The 22,333-nt window shown below is 32.7% G+C and overlaps 1 protein-coding gene across 1 annotated transcript in view; it reads left to right on the top strand.

The window, feature by feature from the left end:
- Positions 1-22,333, top strand: part of ERBB4 (erb-b2 receptor tyrosine kinase 4) — a 694,050-nt gene that overhangs the window by 447,293 nt on the left and 224,424 nt on the right. Inside the window, exons 16-17 of the mRNA XM_065880236.1 lie at positions 15,581-15,713; positions 19,941-20,063. Coding sequence (XP_065736308.1) covers positions 15,581-15,713; positions 19,941-20,063 — 256 coding nt within the window. The remainder of the gene's footprint in view (positions 1-15,580; positions 15,714-19,940; positions 20,064-22,333) is intronic.

Here is a 22,333-nt window from a genome sequence, read left to right as displayed (position 1 = left end):
TTACCAAGAAGGAGGAAGGGTATGTTTTAGTATGTGTGAATGTGTGAAGGGAGTAATGGTCTGAGATTTTAAAATCCAATATAAACTGCATTTAAAATATTCTGATGCTAAGTCACAGATCATCAATGATTTGCAATGTGTTACTCTATGTGTATCCAACTGAAGGTCACCCTTTTTTATTTTTGTATGGAAAATAACAGGTTGTGGTTTGCTATCGATGCCTCCGGACTCGTTAAATTAGAAGACTGTTAAATATTTAATCAGAATCTAACAGCACCCTGTGTATGTTCTGAGAAATTAACAGATTTCAGTACCTGTAGTGATAATTGCAAAATGCTATATATAACAATTACTCCAAATTACACCATTATCACAAACATCAGCAATTTTTTGTGTGCAATGGTGCAGGTAGAGAACATTTGTATATCAGGAAATTAGGAATATTTTTTCCTATTTCAGTGTCCTTGAAATGCTCTTAAGTAAGGAATTATGTTGTAAGGAACAATCCCTTACAAATAAAATATATTGCGTCTGATTGTATTGATGTAACTAAATTTATCCTCAAACCATGGTTCTTGTCTTGGCAATTTGTGCCATGAGCCTCTCTTAAATCTAAAGCCAGTAAAGGTAGAATTCACCATCCTGATGGTTAGAGCAAACTAGCTGGGATTTAGGTATTTCTTTTTCTTTTCTTATTCCTGTTTTTTAAAGATTAATTATTATCTTCAATATATTTAAAAATGATATTTAAAATTACAAAAATAAAACATGCTCAGTGTATTAAATATAGAGATATGTGTGTATATATGTATGTTTATCCTTCTACACATTTACTCATACACTAATACATAAATATAATAACAAAGGGTTTCATTTATTTACAGATATGGGAACACCACACATTATTCAGCAACTTACCTTACTAACTTAATAGTACATTATGAACAGCCTTCCAGATCAATAGCTTCTTTTTATGGTTGCATTGTTTTCCCTACCATTAATGTACCACCAATCCTATATTGAAAGATAGATTGTTCCAAATTTGTGTCTTTCACAAATTATAAAATAACATATATGTGTATATCTGGCATTATAAAAAATATGTTTAGCTAGGCATAAATTAAAATACATGGAAAATACTCAATTTATCATTCATTTTGCTAATCATTATTCAAAAAATCAAATAGACAATATATTAAAAATTACAAAACTACAAATATTTGAGTTAGAAAACATTTGAGTTACAGTCTCATTTATATTTATATATAATTTGATATCATAATTTTTTATACCTATCTAAAATTAGATGAGTCCCATCAAAGTATGGCTGAAAGATTTCACCAAAAGTTGCCAAGGACTGCCTGATTTAAAAATTTCTTCTAATGAATGTATTGCTTTCTTTATGGTGTCATCAATCATGTTATAGAGAGGACTTGATGGATAAATAAGCTTAATTAACCTTCTTTCAAAGTTTGTTGATTTTTTAAAAATTGGTTTTAAGTAATCCTAGATGGACAGATATACATAAATGGATCTTTAATGGTTTAAAAATTCATAAGATGACTCTGATCCTATATAGTTTTGAAATAATTTAGTAAAACTTAAAAATTAACTTAGTTCTAGCAATGCCTAAACCTTTCTAAAAAAATACTAACTCTAGATTTCTTCAAAGGGCCTCTCCCTTTATTTTCCCTCCCTCTCTCTCTCTACCTCTTGCTCTCTTTTAATTACTAAGACATCATTACCTGATAATAAAGAATAACTAGAATGGATGTTACAGGTTGGTGACTGTTGCATATCATCCTAAATTTACTGTTGTAAATTGTTTAAAATAGATTGTAAATTAGATTGTTTTGTTTTTGACTATTTTGCCAAAAAACTGAAGTACTAATATATCAGTGGTCCCAAAGAGATAATGTTTTCCAGTCATCAACTCACTGCTGGGTAGTGAAGTTAAGTCCTATTAACTGCTATCCCTTGTTCTTCTATTTGCCCTAAGAAAAACTGAAATTTTGCATTAACTCAGGTGGCATGATTATACGTAAAGGTGATCCATTTGCTTAGATAATTTCCCACATGGAAAAATAAAGATATGTAATCTGAAAAATTAAAAGACTGAGAAGAAGAAATTTTGTAGATATGCGTCAGTCAAGACATTTAAAAGGAATTAATAGTCAACTTCGTACGCTTTTAGATTTCCTTCATGATCATTTATAAGAGAAAGAGATTTTAAAATATTCATCCCTGGATGCCTAAAACAGTATATACTATCAAATATAGCCTAATGTTAATAGTGTACATAATTTCAATAATAAAAAAATAATAGACAACAGATTGAAAAATTAATATTCTAGCTGGGAAGGAAGAGAATCTGGTTCATATAGATGTGGATTTTTTTTTCCTTAGTAGGAATGATTTCTTTTGCATGTAAATGAAATGGTTTCAGGCAAAGTGTAAAGTTGTCTTGCTATTATATTATTTCAATGTTATTTGAATTGACTTAGGTTTGATTTTTTTTTCTTTGTTTATGTTATCTGGTGGCTCTAAATCTGTATTCAGAACATCTGCAGAATCATAACATCTTCTAAGCAATTGCTTGAGAAAAAAATGGGTTTCCCCATAATTAGAAATGTGTTCTAATTAGGGATTGGGCATTTATATAAGTTCAAAAAGGAGTTATATTGTTAAACATTGTTAGATGCTCTAAAATGTGTTCTTGTGAGTTTGGTCACAATGGACCTCCCCTTAGGATATAAAAGCTATCCATTCTATGCTAAAAACATTATTTAAAGTGGAGCGCAGTCACCAAAAGTCTCTGCAAGGAGGGTTTGTTTGTCTTTTCTCTGAGTCCTCTGCAGAGTATTTTAAAAGAGATAGACAGAAACAGCTTTACCCTATCATTTTTTTTTTTCCTTTGGGTTACTTCCAATCTGCTATGGGCCCAGGAATTAGAAAAATTGGATATTCATGTTTTGCCAAGTTAAATGCTAATGAAGAACTCTGTTTTCTTCATGTTCTCTTTATTGATTTTCCAGTACAATATTTGCTTGAGGTTCGTAAATTATGAAAACATTTTAGTACTTTTGAATTTTATCACTATTTGAAAATGGATGGCAATGAATAGGCTGTCCATTACAACATATTTAAATTCCACGACTCAGAAACTACGTTCTTGAAGAAGCTTTACAAACTTCTACTTAGTGTTACTTGTATATGTGTAGGGCACCTCCCCACCCCACCCCCAATAAGAGTGTTCAGTCAAGGCTGATGTAGGTAAAGCCTGCTAAATAACCAAGAGACTGTGATAATTAAGCAAACATAATAGAAGCACCAGGGTTATTAACTGTTACCTGAAAAAGGGAAGAGCCATCTGTTTCATCTTTTGTTTTTAAAAATCTGATTGTCTAGAGATAATGCATATGATAGTTCAATGCAAGAAAAGAAGTTAAACTTGGAAAATCTGGACATAGTTCCTTTTTCGGTTAGGACTTTACTTGGGCTACAAGTGAAATTAAGCCTGATGTTAGTGGCTTCGACAAATAGTTTTATGTGTTATTCTTTAAAATACAGAAGTCTAGAAGTGAGGGAGCTGTTATTGCCTTTGATTCTATGGATCAGTAACATCGGGGTCAGAATCCATGTCATTTTCTTATCTTTCTGTTTTGGTAGTAAGATGGCTGCTGCAGCTCTAAGCATTACATCTGAGGACACAAGAGGAGGGACAGATTTCATCAGCTGTACCTTTCCTTTCCCAGAATTCCTCTAGCTGAAATTTGCTTTTCTCTCATTGGCTAGAAATTTGTTGTATATTCACATCAAGATGTAGAGAGACTGGGGAAGTTGTTGAGCTTTTTAAAAATCCCTAGATTAGGAGTTTTTAGGGAGCAGGGGATTAAGAATGACAGTTGGGTTAGTCAACCGGAAACTTTGACACAGTATATGGTGAGGGTGAGAGATAGACTAAACTAATACAAGCAAACAAAAATAACAACTGGTCCAAGGATTATTTTCATTGCTTTTATGAGAAAATATTATTTTACTTATTACTTAAAAATCAGAAATAAGCAAATATTAAACACATATTAGCTTCAGTTCAAGAAACATGAAATAACTTTTCCCATTTTCTTTTCACTAGAAATTCTTTACAATTATACTTTTGTTAAGTTTAAAAATATATAGGAAACTCTGAAATTGTTGAAATATTCATGTGCTTTTAAGGGTTGATTTAAGATGAAAAGTATCTAAATACAGAAGTAAAGTATGCATTCAGTTATTTATTTGTGTAATAATTATTTAATGATTCTTTTCATGAGACAAACTAGCCTCCAAAAAACATGAAGACATCTGTGACACAATTCCAGCACTTAAAGGGCTTATATTTGTACTTTTAAAAATAGAAATTCCATTATTTTACCTTTAAGCTCTGAATATGTACATGTCCCTAATTTTATTTTGAAATTTACATATTGGTCATGAAAATAAGACCCTTAAAATTGCAATGCTATTGTAGAACTCCTTGATGAGCTAAATTAAACCATAAGTCAGTAGATAGCATGGGATATATTAGAACTAAATGTTATAGATTAGAAATAAAAGAATATTTGCCCCCAAAGGGATAGACTATACTTAAGTAGAGAAGAAAGGAACAGTAATGAGCAAGGATCTAATTATGTGTTTGTAAGCTTTTTCTTAGCTTAAATAGGTGTGGAATGTGAAAGAACACAGAAAGATAAAATTGCCATTTGCCAAAATAAGAGACTTAGGGAGGAGGAGGAAATACCTTTTGGGAGGAGAAGGTTGTTGGAATCAAAGTTTATTTTGGAATTTCTAAGACTGAGATATTAGCTATCTAAGTGGAGACATCAATTGAAATTGAAATTAAAATATAAATTTAGAGGAGAGGAGGTCTGGACTAAAGATATAGATTTGCTTATCACTACATAGATAAAGAGATGGAGGATATCATCTCTAGGGAGTAAATGTAAGTAGAGAAGAGAAGAAATCCAATGGTTAAGTCCTGGGACCCTTCTACCTCTAGAGGTCAGGGAGATAAGGAGGAAGCAAATAACAGGACTGAAAAGGACTGACCAGATAGAGGAGAAACTCAAGGAAAGACAGTGTTTTAAGAAAGGGAAAGTGATCACTCACATGATGTGTTACTAAGTGATTGGTTAAGATTAGATCTAAGAAATGACTAATTTGACAATAAAGAAACCATTAGTGACGTTGACAAGTACTGATTTCGTGGAGAAACTAAATTGTAATGGGAATTAGTTCAGTATTTAATAGAGCACAAGTGAATTGAGCAATTCACAATTGTTCCAAATACTATAAAAGTCTTAAGTGAAATAATTGCATTCTTTCTTAAATATATTATCACCTAAAGTACCCTATTTGCTGTTTGATTTATTTAATGATAATTATTGAGAATCTTCTTAGAGAATATTACTGGAGGTATAGGGCAATATAAAAGTAGAAATAATAATCCCTAACCTTACAGGGCTTATAATTTACCTAGAAATAGAAAATAATCTGAGAGAGAATAATTATAAACAACTAAATTAAGTTTAGTTTGGGAGTGTATAAAAGAGACGCATAGTGCTAAGGGGAGATACTCTTGTAAATATGATAGCAAAATGGAATGAATTGGATCACAGAGATGGCAATAAAATTGAGGCCGTTTATTAGCACTTAGCCCTTTATATATGAACATAAGGTTGTTGCTATGAAAATTACCAAATCATAAAATAAAAAGTATGAAATGGCCTCTTTCAGAATCATTATGTTTAGCTATCTTTTTCAATTACAGAACTTTGTTTAAGTTTAATGCCAAACGTTAAATTCTCCATAAAGGGGATGTCATTAGGACTCAAAATTAACAAAGATCCATATAGACTTAAAAAGGCACAGGGTTTCAGCATGTGTTACCCAATGTGAAGAGCAGCTCCATGTACAATAGTACAAATAAGATTTCTAAATATATTAGCTATTTTAGAGTTGTGTTACACTTAAAAATGAATGGTCTCAAAAGGTCAGAACAAAAATAGATTGATTCAGCAGACTTCAACTTAATGAAAGAAATCAAACTGAAAAATAACAGTTGCTTAGGAAAACAAAGGGAAAGGGGGAGGAAAGAAAACAGAAATGAAAAAAAGCCCTTGAACCAAGCTTTTTCTTCTTTTGCATTTCTAGCATTCCCAGAGAAAAAAGAAAGTATTGGAAAAATTTAAAGGAAATGACATTATGTTATCCATGGCTCTCTTCAATTAAAAATGAGAAGCTATTAAAATCAACACAGGTATAAGTCTTGATATTAGAGGAGGAACAAGGGGACACAGAAATTTGAAGGCATAGTGAAAAGATAACAATATACCTGTATATTGTTCTGCACCTCAAATCCATAGACCCCAAAGAATCAACGCTTCTCCTTCCAAATGTCTTTCTCCTGATTTCTCAAGTCCATGAATGGAGTCATCAGCCTTCCACTCATGCAGGCACGGGAGCCTAGCCATCTTTGACTCCTCTTTTGTCTGTCTTCACCATCAGATTTATACACTGAATCATTTCTGCTGCTGGAAATACTTTTCTGCCTCAGCCTCTATGCTTCCCTACTATGTCCCTCACTGCCACCAATAAGCACTATTAAAATAGCTAACCAGTCTTGAAAATATCTTCTCTTCATGGCCTATTTATCTAGTATATTAGGAGAGTAATCACTCTTTTTTTTTTTTTTTTGCCGTACGCGGGCCTCTCACTGTTGTGGCCTCTCCCCCGTTGCGGAGCACAGGCTCTGGACGCGCAGGCTCAGCGGCCATGGCTCACGGGCCCAGCCACTCCGCAGCACTTGGGATCTTCCCGGACCAGGGCACGAACCCGTGTCCCCTGCATCAGCAGGTGGACTCTCAACCACTGCACCACCAGGGAAGCCCCCCTAATATACTCTTATATTCATATGTTAATGGAAGCAAAAAAGATTTTAGAGGAAACCATGCCAAGATTCAAATCTTGACTCTCCACTTAGAATGCTCATGACCTGGGGCAAGTTATATAACCTACCTCAGATTCATCATACATAAATAATCATGTCAGAAGAATTATTTGACATAAGACATATAAAACACCTGGTAAAAGTCACTTTTGTTTTTTAATCCTGGAAGAAATGTTCAGTGACCCCACATGGATGTCCAAAATCCTGGCATTTTCCCTGCAGCTGTACCTCTTCTCAAAGTCTCCTCCCTTCTCATTTCATCCAACTCCCCATTAACACTTGGAAGTGCCCTCAGAGGGAAATAAGGGTACCAACAGGGCAAAATAAGTAGAAAACGTATCATCTGAATGAAAAGGAGTTGTTGTTTTTTTTCTTTCAAGAAGGACACTTTCTTACTGCCTGTGTGTAAACATTTCATCAAAAAAAAAAAAGTTTTTAGTCTAAGGCAAGGATTGGGGTGCCTTAAAAGCATACTAAAAGCAATCAAAGATGCTTTATATATGTATTTGTATGTAAAATAAAAAAAAACTATTACTTAAAAAATTAGTTTGTGAATCCTCTCAAAATGGGACTGCTTAAATCTGTATTATGTAATTGTACCCAGTAAACATGACACAAATGTGTGGTGTAATGACTTGATAGATAAAGGTAAATGCAACTTGCCATAGTCTATGATACCTGTTAGTAACATAGATATGTGAGATTACAGTGATTAGAATGAATGGAGATTTTGAGGTGAAGAAAATTTTTAACATAGGAGAGCAAAGAATAGTGCCTGGATGGTGCCCCACTTTACTTCATAGAGAAGTATTTATGTAATATTTTCTGCTCTATTGTGAAACTAATTAATTCCTAGCATGCTGAACAATTTTGGTAGGTCACAACTGAAATTTTCAGATTTTTATCTTCAATTTTTTAATCCTTTGGCATATTGCTTCAGATTACCGTCTATGTAATGAAGGAGTAATAAATGGAGTAGTACTTAGTGGATTATATATTTTGTAATTAAATATTTACAATTTTCTGTTTCATTAAACATACTTATATATTCAATCTATAAAGATGATGTTAAAAGTGCTCTACTAATATAAACATTAATGATATTGTGTAATAGGTATAAACCACACAAGTCTGAGGACTAAAAATTCATCTGAGCTCTTACAAAGAGCTGTTAACAGAGAATTTCTTCCTTATCTAATTCCCTTTCAATATTTCATTTGTAGAAATTCATAGGTCAATTATACCTCAGTAAAGCAGAAAAAAATTCATAAGTGTAAAATTCATAGGTGGATTATTTGTATCTTCAGGATGGTGTATTTAATCATGAGAATAGTTGCCTCAAAAATCAAATGTACAGGTTTGTATGCTTTCCCTAAAATTGTGACAAACAAACAAAAACCCATAGATAGGTGTAAATATTACTTACAAATAGAAGGAAGGAATTACCATGAAACTATTAGAAATTTTTCTCAGAGCTAATTCTAGACATAAAATAATCCAAATGATATTTACATATTCATTTAATGGTAATATCTCTTCTGAAACACTTCGTAACACTGTGTTATTGAATAATATGTAACATTTTCATATTGAAAAAATATTGGGGAAAAAGATTTATTTAAACACATGAAGACAAGTCAAGAAATGTTTAAATTTAGTTAGGAAGAGGGGCAGTATGTTTTGATTCATTTGTTTCAGCACTCAACACTCCTGGTCATAGTTAAGGTATAATAGAGGAATTGTGAATCCTAATCGAAGGAGAGAGACATACTGTAATACTCTAGGTCTCATCAGATAAAACCTGTAACTGTCAACTGATGTCTACCTCAGAGTCTGACCCACATCACTTTCATTTGCTCAAGAAGAAAAGATGTGTCATATTTATAGAGCAGGTGGAATTCTGGGTCAGAATAAGCACAGTTTTCACAAGGGAAAAAAAACAACATGAATGTGGCTCTCCTTGCCCTAGTCAGTAACCCTTAAAATGTCTTCTGGGGAATTTCAATATTTCCTAGTGTTTCAGGGTCTCTTGTTTCAAATCTGAGCCGCTTTGGGGAAGACTGAACAGAGTAACAACGCAGTAGGGACTATCACTAGAATGACAGATACTGCTTAATTTTGCTTTTCTTAAAGGAAATCCAGTGTTTTTTTAAGCCCCCCAAATCCTCTTAACTCTTTTCTCACTGAAAAAATAAAATGAAACTCAGTGAAGTATAAGATCACTTATAAACTTCAATAAGAGCATAAAAGATTTAATAGACTTAAATCACAGTGAACATAGCAATTCCGCTAAAATGATAGTCTGATGAGAATTACAATATTAAGATATAACTAAATACAAAATCAAAGAGTTTATGAGAACCCCTGAATAAATTTATTTTGTATTATCTACTATAGGTTTTAGGTATTAAAGAAAAATCTAATGAATTGTATTTATCTACCCTAAAAAAATACTAATGAATCATCTTTAGAAAGACAACATATATAGCTGAAAAACTGATGGACTTGAGATTACAAGATGTAAAATGTTAGCATTACTATTTATGTTTGACCTTGTCTAAGTATCTTAACTTTTCTGAGTCTATTTCTTTATTTTTAAAATGGAGGTTATAAGCTCAACATTGCATAGTTATTGTGAAAATATGCAGTATATGTAAAAAGAAAATTTTAATTAAAAATATACAAGTATTATTAGAATCAAAAGTCCATAGTCAATCTATTTAAATTATTTGAACTTAAGTGTAGTATATAAGACCAAATAAATCTCTGGTTTACCTCTATGAAAGGGGATATTTCTATATCAGGATAGAAAGTCTTTGACATTTTCATTTCAATTAGATTATTTCCCACTGAAAATGAAATGAATTTTTTTGTGACACTATATGTGCCATAAAACTCATGAGTACCTAATGGCAGTCAAATCTTGTTTTCCTCTTATTTGGACAGCACTTTTGCTATGTTTAAACTGCTTACTTACATAATTAATATAATATTGAAAATGTCCCTGTTTGCAAAGTTGCATTATTTATCTCAGTTGGCAACTGATTCTAAGAATTTTCTTTCACTAAAGTGTCAAAATGTTTTTGATCAACTACATTTTTCTTATAGCAAGAGCAAATTAGGAAACGTGAAGTATATTACTGAGGATACATTTAACCTCTGGTTCATGATATACTCATGCTTTTGTCTGATGGTCAGTGTAACATTTTCAGAGGGAAGATAGGGTACAAGATGATAGCCAATGTTATCTAGTTATATTTTTAAAAGAAAATATAAGATTACAGAGAATCATCACATCTGACTCTAATTTAGGAAACATCCATTTATGTTATATATAGGTTTATTACAGGCAGTAATTAATTTACCTTGCCAGGAAGTGAAACTTGTTAATACTTAGATAGTCCTGTATGAATATGTATGTATTTGTTTGTTTATTTATACATATATATGTAAAGACTTGTTATCTTAAGGTATCCTAGACTCTCTAACTTGGGCTAAGTGTTTATTTAAGGATAAACATTTGATTAATTGCTCACAGGGCACTTTTGAGAGTGAATTGGGTTCTACTGGTACTTAACAGTGGTACAAACTGAGACTGTCCTGGCCTACAGGAGGCATGTGATTTGCCAGTGCTTAAAGGTATTTGATTTAAGAATACTACTAGGCAGGATCTAGAGGCAAGTGTATCAGATCTCAGGAATCCAAGAAAGATTAGCTGGCTCCTGCTATATTTATTTTTCATTGCCTTACATGAAGCATGTACTTATGTGCATCTCAGCTGAGTCATCTGATAGAGGCACTGCTCACAACCAGTGGAGGCACAACATAAATGAAGCTCGGACTGGTCTGATGTGAAAACATCTTTCCAGCATGATACAGCACTATAAGGAAAAAGCATGCAGATTTGAAGATAAACACAAAATAATAATGTTAGAGGCACTATTTTATAATTTTATTTAAACTTTCTTATACAAAAATGTCTGGTTAAAATTATCTGACTAGCCTGCAGCTTTTCTTTTTTGTTTTTACTTCTGTGTAAATTTTTTAAAAATCAGCTTAACCTTTAGTGCCCATAGATAAGCAGTGAAGCAGCCCTAAGTCTGATCCAGCAACTTCTGATGACCCATCTTCAAACTACTTACTTTAGAAGCTTCTAAAAATGGAGGTCTCTGATTTAAAGTCAATACAGTGAGTTACAAACTATACTGTCAGTGTGTTATAGGGCTGCTGATTGATTCCTTTATCTGTAACCGAAAATTATTCTGTATTTAAGAAATGAAGAAAAATATACCTGTATTACAAATTTAAAATCATTTTATTTGGTGAAATTTATATAAAGGAATCCTATAGATTTAGATTTGGTGACTATATTAATCAAACTACCAGTTTTACCGTTTACAATTTTAAAGAAAATACCACTGCACATTTTTTTGTAGAATAGCCTGCCCTTGACTTTAAATGAAAACTGGTATAATGGAATAGTTTTAAAACCATTTGAGTTTTAATCATAAATTATATTGACTGTACTATATTTTATTTGTGATCTGTTATCTGGAAGGAAACAGATCAATGAAAGAAAATATTTGGATGTTTATAAAATCAGCTTCCATGATTCTCTCACATTTTATATTCTCCAGTGAGGAAAAGCATGGTTCAACAGAGTAATGAGTAATAAGAATACATCTTATTATATGAGTAGTATGGTTTGGGAAGACACTACTCTTCTATATATAACTGTTTAAAATAGGTAACTACATTCAAGGCAGTAGAGTATAATGCATTGTGTTGTCTCTGAACTTCTGAATGAAATTGTGAAAACCAAGTTACATGCTTTTATATAAATTAGTCAAGCTCATTTGTGATTCAGAATCCTTATTATATCAGTTTCTATGAGTAGACAATATCAGTTTCATTATACTATTTCTAAATCACAGAATAAGGTAAAATATCACTTGATAGCATCCTTTTAGAAAAAGCTTGCACTTATCACTTGTCATGTCCTATCTTGTATACTTTAGGGGATCCCAGCGATTTTTAATGGACAGGTAAAAGATAGGAAACAAATAATAATCCTGTTACAGATAAGGGATTACAGAGTACTCGAGGTCTCTTGGTTTTGATTTCATTAATAGTGTCACATTTCAGCCTCTTGGAGGCTACTCTGACTAACATATAAGAGGAACACACTCTTTCAGGAATATAGCCTAGTTGGAAATAGTCAGCATGAGACCTAGGAGGGATATACAGTAATTTAAAAAAGCAACTTAAGTAGCTATATCCCTTTCATCCAAAGGATCCTCATAAAGAGTGAAGCATTAACTCTCAGGAAAAAAAAAAAAAAATGGGCATCTATCCTACACCTACAAATATCTAGGAATCATCAAAACTGCAGGGGGCATAGGAAATGTGTAAGTAGTATAACTTCAGATTAGAGTGGTCTTATAAAGCATAATGTTAATTATAAGAAACATAGTGGTAATTAAATGTCTCAGACACATTAAGCTATAATGAATAGAAAATATCTGCAGAAGCACTTAGATCAGAAAAGTGGACAGGGAATAGCAAAATGAATTCTTAATTGAAAAGATGCAAAATAAACACTCAAAAAAAAAATAAAGAAAGAAAACAAGGCCATTATTGTAAAACTAAGCTTTTAGACAATGATTTATTTTTTCTGTATTTTTCTTAAATTTAATTAACTTTTATTTCAAAGGGAAAATAAATATATTGTAGAATATTAGAGAATGCCCAAAAGTAAAAATACAAAAATAAGAACACTAGAGTCATAGTGTCTTATTGTACATTCTTCCAGATCTTTTTACACACATATACGTGTATGTGTATATGAACTTTTTTCTGATTAAATCCTACTGTTTTGTAACTCAGTCTTTTCAATTTCTGGTCCATGTCTTTACATGCCAACACATTTTTATTTCATCTACTATCTAATCCATATTCTAATTTCTCAAGTTGTCTAAAAAATTTCTGTACAGTTGGCTTGTCCATGCTAGAGTCCAGGCCAGGGTTTCATTTCATGTCTGGTTTTGTGAACTTTAAGTCTTCTTGATCAAGATCAGTACCTTTTTTCATGATACTCATTAAAGAGAACAAGCAAGTTTTCTTATAGAACATTGTCCCTTTTCAGATTAATTGGTTGCTTCCTTGTGGTTGATGTTCTTTTTCAAGAGTAACTTTCTCTGGAATAAGAAGAGTTTGGCCTCTTAAAATATCCAAAAAATCATTTATTTATTAGTTTTAGATGCAGAAACTCTGGTTCTTTATTTCTTCAGGTTGGTTGTACCTTTATCATTCATGTAGAATGGTAAAAGAAAGAAGCTAGAGGAATGCAAGTCAACCAAGGAACTGCTGAGGGAAAATATCAAAACTAAAAGCTAACTAGAAAAATCATAGAAATTACTGTCTATTGAGTTTTTGAATGTTTTATTTTCATTGCCATGACTAAACTAAGTAGTAATGATATGATAACTGATATCCATCCAAATTAGATGAAAAAAAAATAGAGTCAGGGATCTTGTTTTGTTCTATTGGAAGTGATCATTCCTAAAATGAAAAAAAAAAAGAATTTTCTTTTAATTTACAGTGACATTGACAAATATTGTCATAAATACATACCATTTATTCTTTTGAAAAATAGATAAGCAGAGGAAGTTTAGAGTTTAGTTCAAATCCACAATTAAAAAAATACTGGGGACTATTCTCAATCATACATAAATCCTTTGCAATAAAAAATTGGGCTCAGGAAATAAAAATACAGTTCTTTTTATAGTAGTGGCTTTTCAGGGATGTGTTAGGCAGTTGAGCTGAAAATTATGCCTTGGGTTGAAAACTAAAATATTTTCTGAAATACATATAACTGGCATACCAAAAATGTGATCTTACACACACCAAAACACATCACAATGATGAGTTTGTTTCCATACTTTAATTTTCTCAGCATAGATTTTTAAGTCTTAAGAAAATTCCATTTAGGAAAATCTAGTTGAATTATAGCAACATTTCAGTATGCTGTAGGACTTTGAGCTGTCAGGAAACAACCTTTAGGATGAACTACATTTTAAGCTTTCTTTGCAGTTTTATATGACAATAATATAACAGTTATAATGTTTAAAAGACATGACTTAATTTATAGAAGAAGTTACCCAGATTTTTTCCCAGAGCTCTTTAAAATTTAAAAATTCTATTTAGGATCATCTGCCTTCGTTATTTCCGATCTGTCTTTGAGCAGAAGTTTACGTTTCAAGAACAAGTAATTTTTTTTTTTTTTTCTGAAGGAGGGTAGCTGTATAGAGTAGGTTCTTCTATAAATAGGAATATAAAATATAAGACACTTTACTATGGAAAGCATGAGCATTCAGGGAGTTACTTTTTAGTTTTGATATCTATCATGACTTCATAGTCAACACCTATGTGTTTTACTCTGAACGGCTTGCTATGGCATATGAAATTAATATATTTCAGGGCTCTGACTACAGAAAGCTTATAGATACTACTCTACTCTAGAACAAGAAGTTAAGACCATAAACATTACTTTTCAAGCAAGCAAAAATTTATCTGGGAAAACAAAAAGTGATCAGTTTCAAAATTATACATTAGCTAACAATATATTAGATAAACATTTTAAGAATAAAAATCTCCAATTTCTTCCTAATCCCTTTTTAATACTATTTACATATTTTTATTTAATACTTAGTGTGTAGACATCTTTCATGGGTATATGATGCTTATTCATACTTTTAATAACAATGCTTACTCCAGTCATCATAACTCTGAAAACCCATCTGACCCAGTCTTCATCTTTCTCGTACCCTTTGTCCCAGCAAAGTTGCCCTTGCCAGAGTTTGAAATAGCACTTTTGTCAATGCATCTCTCTGTTGATATCTCTATATACCAGAAGTGTGGGGTTCATAGGTCCTCAGACCACTCATTTTTGGTTTAGAACAGTAGTTCTCAACTGGCAGTGATTTTGACAGACGTTTGACAATGTCTGGAGACAGTCATGACTAGAGGATGGAGGTGTTGCTGGCTTCTAGTGGATGGAGACCAAGGATGCTGCTAAGCATCCTAAAATACGAAAGACAGTCCCCAGAATGAACAAGTATCCAGCCCCAAATGTCAATAGTGCCACTGTTGAGAAAGCCTGCTTCAGAGAAGACGTTGAAAATAATATTATAAACCACAACAATACTATTTAAATGCATTTCTACTTCTTTATAGATAAAAGTAAAATTAAAATGATTTAAAATTATCCTATATCAAAAATTTGGCATACATTCTTCATTTTGTCATCAAATTTTACATTTTTTCATCAAATGGCATGTTGTGGCTGCTCATCCCCAAAGATTAGTTGTCTGTGCATGGTTTATTACTAAAAAACAAAGCAAAACAAAAAACAGGTACAGTTTTTACCATGAGAAAAGTTTTGTGAAAGCTTTAATGCATTTTTAATTTGCATTTCTTCTAATTGACTAGACTTGTGATATGTGGATAATGGCTTGTCCAACTGCTTTTTCCTCTTCCTCTGTCTTTTCTCTCTTCATACTTTTTTCTTTACTTTTCCATTCTGGTTGGCAGGACTCCTCTAATTGCAGCCGGAGTCATTGGTGGGCTCTTCATCATGGTCATCGTGGGTCTAACATTTGCAGTTTATGTTAGAAGGAAGAGCATCAAAAAGAAAAGAGCCTTAAGAAGATTCCTGGAAACAGAGGTGAGGTGTTCATTTCTTCTCTTCAAGTGTTTAGGGATTTTCATTAGGTTTAGAAGGTTTAGATACTTAGTTTTTTAATCCAAGAGAAAATTCTATTCAATTTCCTGCTGAAGGTTTATATTTTATAGTATGGTATACAAAGTTGATGGAAAATCAGAGTATATAATAAGTGTAGTCAAGGCAGGCTCATGGCTTGAAGAGGGCAAATAGCAGGGGTCAAGGAAATTATCATATTGGGCCAGATCTGTTTCTTTTGGAGACAAGGGTCCATTAACAAGCTCTAGGATATACAAGTAACAGAACTAGAAAATATCTGAGTCAGAGAATATCTCAGTAGCAGAACTAGAAAAATGTTAGAAAACAATAGAATTTTTTTGGTTTAAAATAAAGCCAGATTGGCAAGCAATTTATGCTTTAATTAGGGCCATTAAATTGGTAGCCACTGATCTCATTATAGCAGCAGTGAAAAGATGAGCTTCAGGATAAAGCTTAGTTTTGTAATCACATAGGCCTTATCACACTATTTATGAGGTGCATTTAATATTATGCATGTTAGTTATTGTGAATGTGTAAATTATCCATAAAATACTATAATTTCTTTTGTATTGCCACACTGAATTCTCTAGCATGCAAGATGATCGTTTTCACCATAAAGGTTATAGGGGAAAAACGATTGCAGAAGACCATGTGTTACCATATCCTTCTCAACTCGAATCCTACCTCTTTCTCCTGATACACGTATCCATGCCTATCTGAACATTTCAGAGCAAATCTGTACTGAGACAGTCTGCCTTCTTTGCATTTGTTTTCTGTCTCACTGTCAGTGTGACATTTTGACTTTTCCTCTTAACACTGAAAGGAATGGGAATATTCATTCATTCATATGTTTCTCACACTGATAATGAATTAAATTTTAGCTCTTTTCCCCCAAAAGTTAAATCTGGATAGAATTATTTGAAAGTTTCAGAAAGCTACTATACAATTACATATAAGAAGATACTTCTAATGATTGAAGTTATCTGAAATTAAATGGGCTGTCTTATCAGTAGACACGTTCAAGCATAAAAATGGTAGTTATATACACAGAGTGAACATAGTAATGATTCTGACTTGAGCTGGATGTTACAAAAGATCAACTTGATCACTTTCAGCCTTGTACATGTGAACATGAATAAAAGTTTGGGCACAGCCCATGTGCTGTGCATATTTTCAGGTTAGCTAGGATGATGCAGACAGGTAGAATTCTCCCTTATGGACAGCTTGGAGCAGTCACTGAAAGAATTCTGAAAAGTGAAGTAAATAAACTAGAGTTGGAAAGGAATTAAAGGTTTGGAATAGCAGTGGATATTTAGGTGATTGAATAAATAGAAGACAAATTCTGTCTCTTAACTATGTGTAGGAAAAGCTCATTGCTATGAAAATAGTTGTTTTGTTTTGTGCTGTTAATATGGTGCTTTCTAATAATGCCCTCCAAATTGGCATTTCATTACTAAATAAACACATACTGATTGGTTTTATAAGCATATTCTATTTTTTATAGAAAGTTGTAGCTTAGGACTAAATTAGCTAATTGTTGAATTCTCATCTTTCTCTCAGTAAAAGTAAATAACTGTGATTTTCTACCATCTAAATAGAAGAGGAATTTTTAACAGGTTCAACTTAAATTCTTAAATACTGAAGCTAGAAATCTGCCTCAGATGTGAAAACTTTGTTAAAACATGATATGTTGTTGGAAGATTTTTAAAATTGATACGCTTCACAAAATCATGTTGACCCAGATTGTCTTTTTTCTGTTGCATGCATAAAAGTAGAAAATCTCTTTTTCAATATACACTTATTGAGATGCACTGTAAGCTTGATGCTTTGATAGATGCTGTGATTTAGAAATGTATTAATGAGATATAATCCTATCCCTTGAAGAGTGACAGATTTGGTGCCTATATTATGGCAGGTAATGTTCCAGAGTTTTCCACCTATGTATATACCATTTCATCCTTTAACAATCTTCTAAGATAATTATTGGTATACCAATTTCACAGATGTGAAATGAAGGGCCAGGAAAGGCAAATTGCGTTCTAAGCCTGTAAGTGGCAACAATGATATACAAACCCACAAATTTAAACTCAATTGTCTTTCTACCATACTGGGTCATAAAATAAAACTGTGCTCTTTTAATGGTATAATACTCAAATTCCTGGGGGGAAAAATGTGTTTGTAGAAATAAATTGAATGATACTTAATAAAATTGCAGGTAGAATTGTAAAGTTTTCAAAATATGAAATTATTGCACAGTATATGCCTATATATAATACATGTATATATATTTTTAAGTCTATCTAGCCTAAACTGCTAAAATCCAGTCCCCAATCTTGCATATGATTTTTGTATGACTTTTGTATATGATTGTAAAGTTTTATAACTTTTAAACTTTTCTAAAGGTTTCTTACTGTGTACATAGTATGTGTATCAAAATCTATGAAAGAAATTCTGCACAGCAGGATTCAAATGAATGGGATCCTCTGCAGGAGATTTTTTTCAGATTTGTTAAAGAATTGTGTGACTCTTTCTGAGATTTATGGGACTTGAATGCAGTTATATGCATTATTACAGGATAAATTTGAAATTGAAATAAAAGTGTATTAGTTGCCAGACTGTTAAAAAATAGCTTAAGAATATTATAATTCTTATCACCTTTCCCAAATTCTTGCTAACATCCCTAAACTTTACCTACATTCAAGATTCTGTTTAGCTAATTAAGTAGACCACGATGTTCACAGAAGCATGATAATAATAACCAAGCTGAGGACTGCAGTGCAGTTAGCCTTATAAGCAGACATTTTGAAATACTGTGGTGGTTTTCAAGACAATGTGAGTAGGAGTAGGCCTTAATTATTTCCTTATGCTGAGGGAGAACAAGCTATTTGTCTGTGTTTAAAGTTTAGTTCTTTTATTTAACTTAAAAATAAATTTTAAAAAAGCTCTTGTTTCTCTGACTTGCCTTTCTCCTCAAGCATAGATGAAACTCTAAAATTTTAACATACAGTTTAAACTTTTTGGTACCCAGAGTCTCTCTTCATCTACATTTTTGTGTTCACATAGTCAAGAAATTGGCACATTTACATACCTTTCTCCTGCTTACCCATCCTCTCTGGAAATGGCATCTAAACTATGACATCTAAAATTATCAGCCAATTTACCCCTTTTGGCTACCTTTTGGCTACCCAGCCCACTTTAGGAACTGGTATTTCCCACCCTAATCTCACCCTTCAGACCTGTCCTTCTCCCTGATGCTGTGTCCAAACGGTTCTTCCTGGTGGCAGTGTCATCCCCCATGTCCATCCATTTTTATTATCTCAAGGCCAATTTTAAAGTGTTCCTCCTTTTAGGAGCCACAAAAAGCAAACCTCACTCCCCAGTGGTTATTTTATTCCTCTGCATTTCATAGAATTCATTTATGATCTAGAATCAATTTATAGCATTTTAGAATTTTTAACCTAGAAGGTGCTCTAGGGCCTTGCTACTTAAAATGTGTTCAAGGACCATCATCATAAAGAGGAATCTCCTGGAGTTCTGTAAAAATGCAGATTTCAGCCACAAATCCATATCTACTGAACCAGAATCTGCATTTTAACAAAGAACTCTGGTAATTCATATGTACATGAAAGATTTAGAAACACTGTCTTGGGGTATTGACATTGTGCTAACTTGTTTTCTTCTCTTCTGACATGTCTGTCCTGACTTCCCTGCTAGGTATTAAATGATAAGAAGGTAGCTTTTTTTAATTTTTAAAAATTGTATTTATTTAATTTTTATGTATCGAATTTCCTGAAATGAGAAAAAACTTTGATAGAGTACACTGGCATAAGTAAAATCTCTTAAGTCTTAGATGAAGTTTTCCAAAAGGAAGGAGCATGAAAAAGTAGAATTAAGAGCCCCTAATCAGTCTCTAAATTTCCATAAAAAGTGGGAAAAAAATCCCCTAGACTAGTATGCCTCAAGGTAGGTACACATTTGTTACTTGTGTTCACCCAGGTGAATAGCATGAGAAGAGAAAGGGTAGGGTCAGAAGGAATTGTGAGTGATCCATTTTACAAACACATTGTTTGTCAAGGAAAAGTGGTCTTGTGTGTGTTTTCTATGTGTGAGAAAGTGAACCAGAGAGAAAAAGAGAGGAACACTGATTGTTGGATCAAAAGTTGTGTAACCTGTACTCTTTTTGCTTTGTAGTTGGTAGAACCCTTAACACCCAGTGGTACGGCGCCTAATCAAGCTCAACTACGTATTTTGAAAGAAACTGAGCTCAAAAGAGTAAAAGTACTTGGTTCAGGTGCTTTTGGAACTGTTTATAAAGTAAGTAGAAAATAACACATACCATCAGTTATTTTCAGTTTTGTTTCAGACTTGTTTTAAATAATAGCCAAAGTTATTGTTCTAGCCAACCTAACTTCCTCTTTAATATTCAGAGAGGAGAAATCTTTATAGTATTGAGAAGTTGCTGAACAAATGAATTCATTAATTTTTATTGACTAAACTGGGTTGGATACAGTTATGAGAAAGCAGGAAACAATGATGCAAAGCCAAAATATTGTTCATTCTCTGAATGCCTTCTGAGCTCCTTTTGATATCATCTCCCTTTGGCAAATTTGTTCTTTTCCAAAATACCCAGATCCAACCCATTTACCTTTACCCCTACACAGGAGGAGATCCCCGAGAGACCTGGGCAATGTGCTTTTCTTTCTTTTCTCTAAGTTCAGGTTAGCTAGAAGGAGAGGGTGACAACATGGGTTTTTAATAAGAGAGATATTTCTGGAAAGGGAGAGCTTGAATGATAGCATTTGCATGTTTACTTATTTAACTTAATTACAAAACCAATTCAAAGGCCAGGCCAAAGGTTAATTGTGGTGAAATTTATTTTTAATGGTAAACAACAAGAATAAGAAGCTCTGTTGGGATAGTACTAAATCCTTCTTGTAATGTCCATTACTTCAATTCCCAAAATTTGCTTTAACAAGTTTCTCAAAGCTATATGCAAGCCTACATTTTTACAAATACGTTGGCTAAAATATGTCAGATCTTAAGAACTTTACATCTTAAAATGTTATTTTTTTATATTTCAGACAGATTTATTTAATGGAAATTATTAACAATTGGAATATAAACCTTAATTTTCTCTCTTGAATTTTCCAAAAATAATGTAATCTCTTTAAAATAAAACTTTTATTCTATGGTCAAAATGCAAAAGTTTCTTAATCTCTTGTTCTGCATATTTTGTTCAATTAAATTCAGAATTATTAGCTGATGTTTTTTGACCCACCTCCTAGAGTAATGAGAATAAAAACAAAAATACATGGGACCTCATTAAACTTAAAAACTTTTGCATGGCAAAAGAAGCCATAAACAAGATGAAAAAGGCAACCCTCAGAATGGGAGAAAATATTTGCAAATGAAGCAACTGACAAAGGATTAATCTCCAAAATATACAAACATCTCATGCAGCTCAATAACAAAAAAGCAAACAGCCCAATCCAAAAATGGGCAGAAAACCTAAATAGACATTTCTCCAAAGAAGACATACAGATGTCCAACTAGCACATGAAAAAATGCTCAACATCACTAATTATTAGAGGAATGCAGATCAAAACTACAATGTGATATCACCTCACACAGGTCAGAATGGCCATCATCAAAAAATCTACAAACAACAAATGCTGGAGAGGGTGTGGAGAAAAGGGAACCCTCATGCCCTGTTGTTGGGAATGTAAATTGATACAGCCACTGTGGAGAACAGTATGGAGGTTCCTTTAAAAACTAAAAATAGAACTATCATGTGACCCAGCAATCCCACTACTGGGCATATACCCAGAGAAAACTATAATTCAAAAAGACACATGCACCCCAGTGTTCATTGCAGCACTATTTACAGTAGCCAGGACATGGAAATAACCTAAATGTCCGTCAACAGAGAAATGGATAAGGAAGATGTGGTACATATACAATGGAGAATTACTCAGCCTTAAAAAGGAATGAAATTGGGTCATTTGTAGAGACGTAGATGGACCTAGAGACTGTCATACAGAATGAAGTAAGTCAAAAAGAGAAAAACATATTGTATATTAATGCATATATATGGAATCTAAAAATATTGGTGTAGACAATCTTATTTACAAAGCAGAGATAGAGACAGACAAGACACAGATGTAGAGAATAAACATATGAATACCAAGGGGGAAAGGAGAGTGGGATGTACTGGGAGATTGGAATTGACATATATACACTATTGATATTATGTGTAAAATAGATAACTAATGAGAACCTACTGTATAGCGCAGGGAACACTACTCAATGCTCTGTGGTGACCTAAATGGGAAGAAAGTCCAAAAAAGAGAGGATATATGTATATGTATAGCTGATTAACTTTGCTGTATGGTAGAAACTAACACAACATTGTAAAGCAACTATACTCCAATAAAAATTTTAAAAATATATATTAGCTGAGTACCTAATTTGAATATAAACTATTCTAGGCTGACTTGATACCTTCTAGTCTTCAAATCCTTTTTATGTTTAAAGAGACACAATGTATCCTATCTGTTTCTCTATTTATATTGTGCTAGGAAAAA

Source organism: Phocoena phocoena, chromosome 7 (genome assembly GCF_963924675.1).
Source record: "Phocoena phocoena chromosome 7, mPhoPho1.1, whole genome shotgun sequence".
Lineage (NCBI taxonomy): Eukaryota > Metazoa > Chordata > Mammalia > Artiodactyla > Phocoenidae > Phocoena > Phocoena phocoena.
The sequence above is the reverse complement of the archived record's forward strand: the minus strand, read 5'-3'. Positions and strand labels throughout refer to the sequence as shown.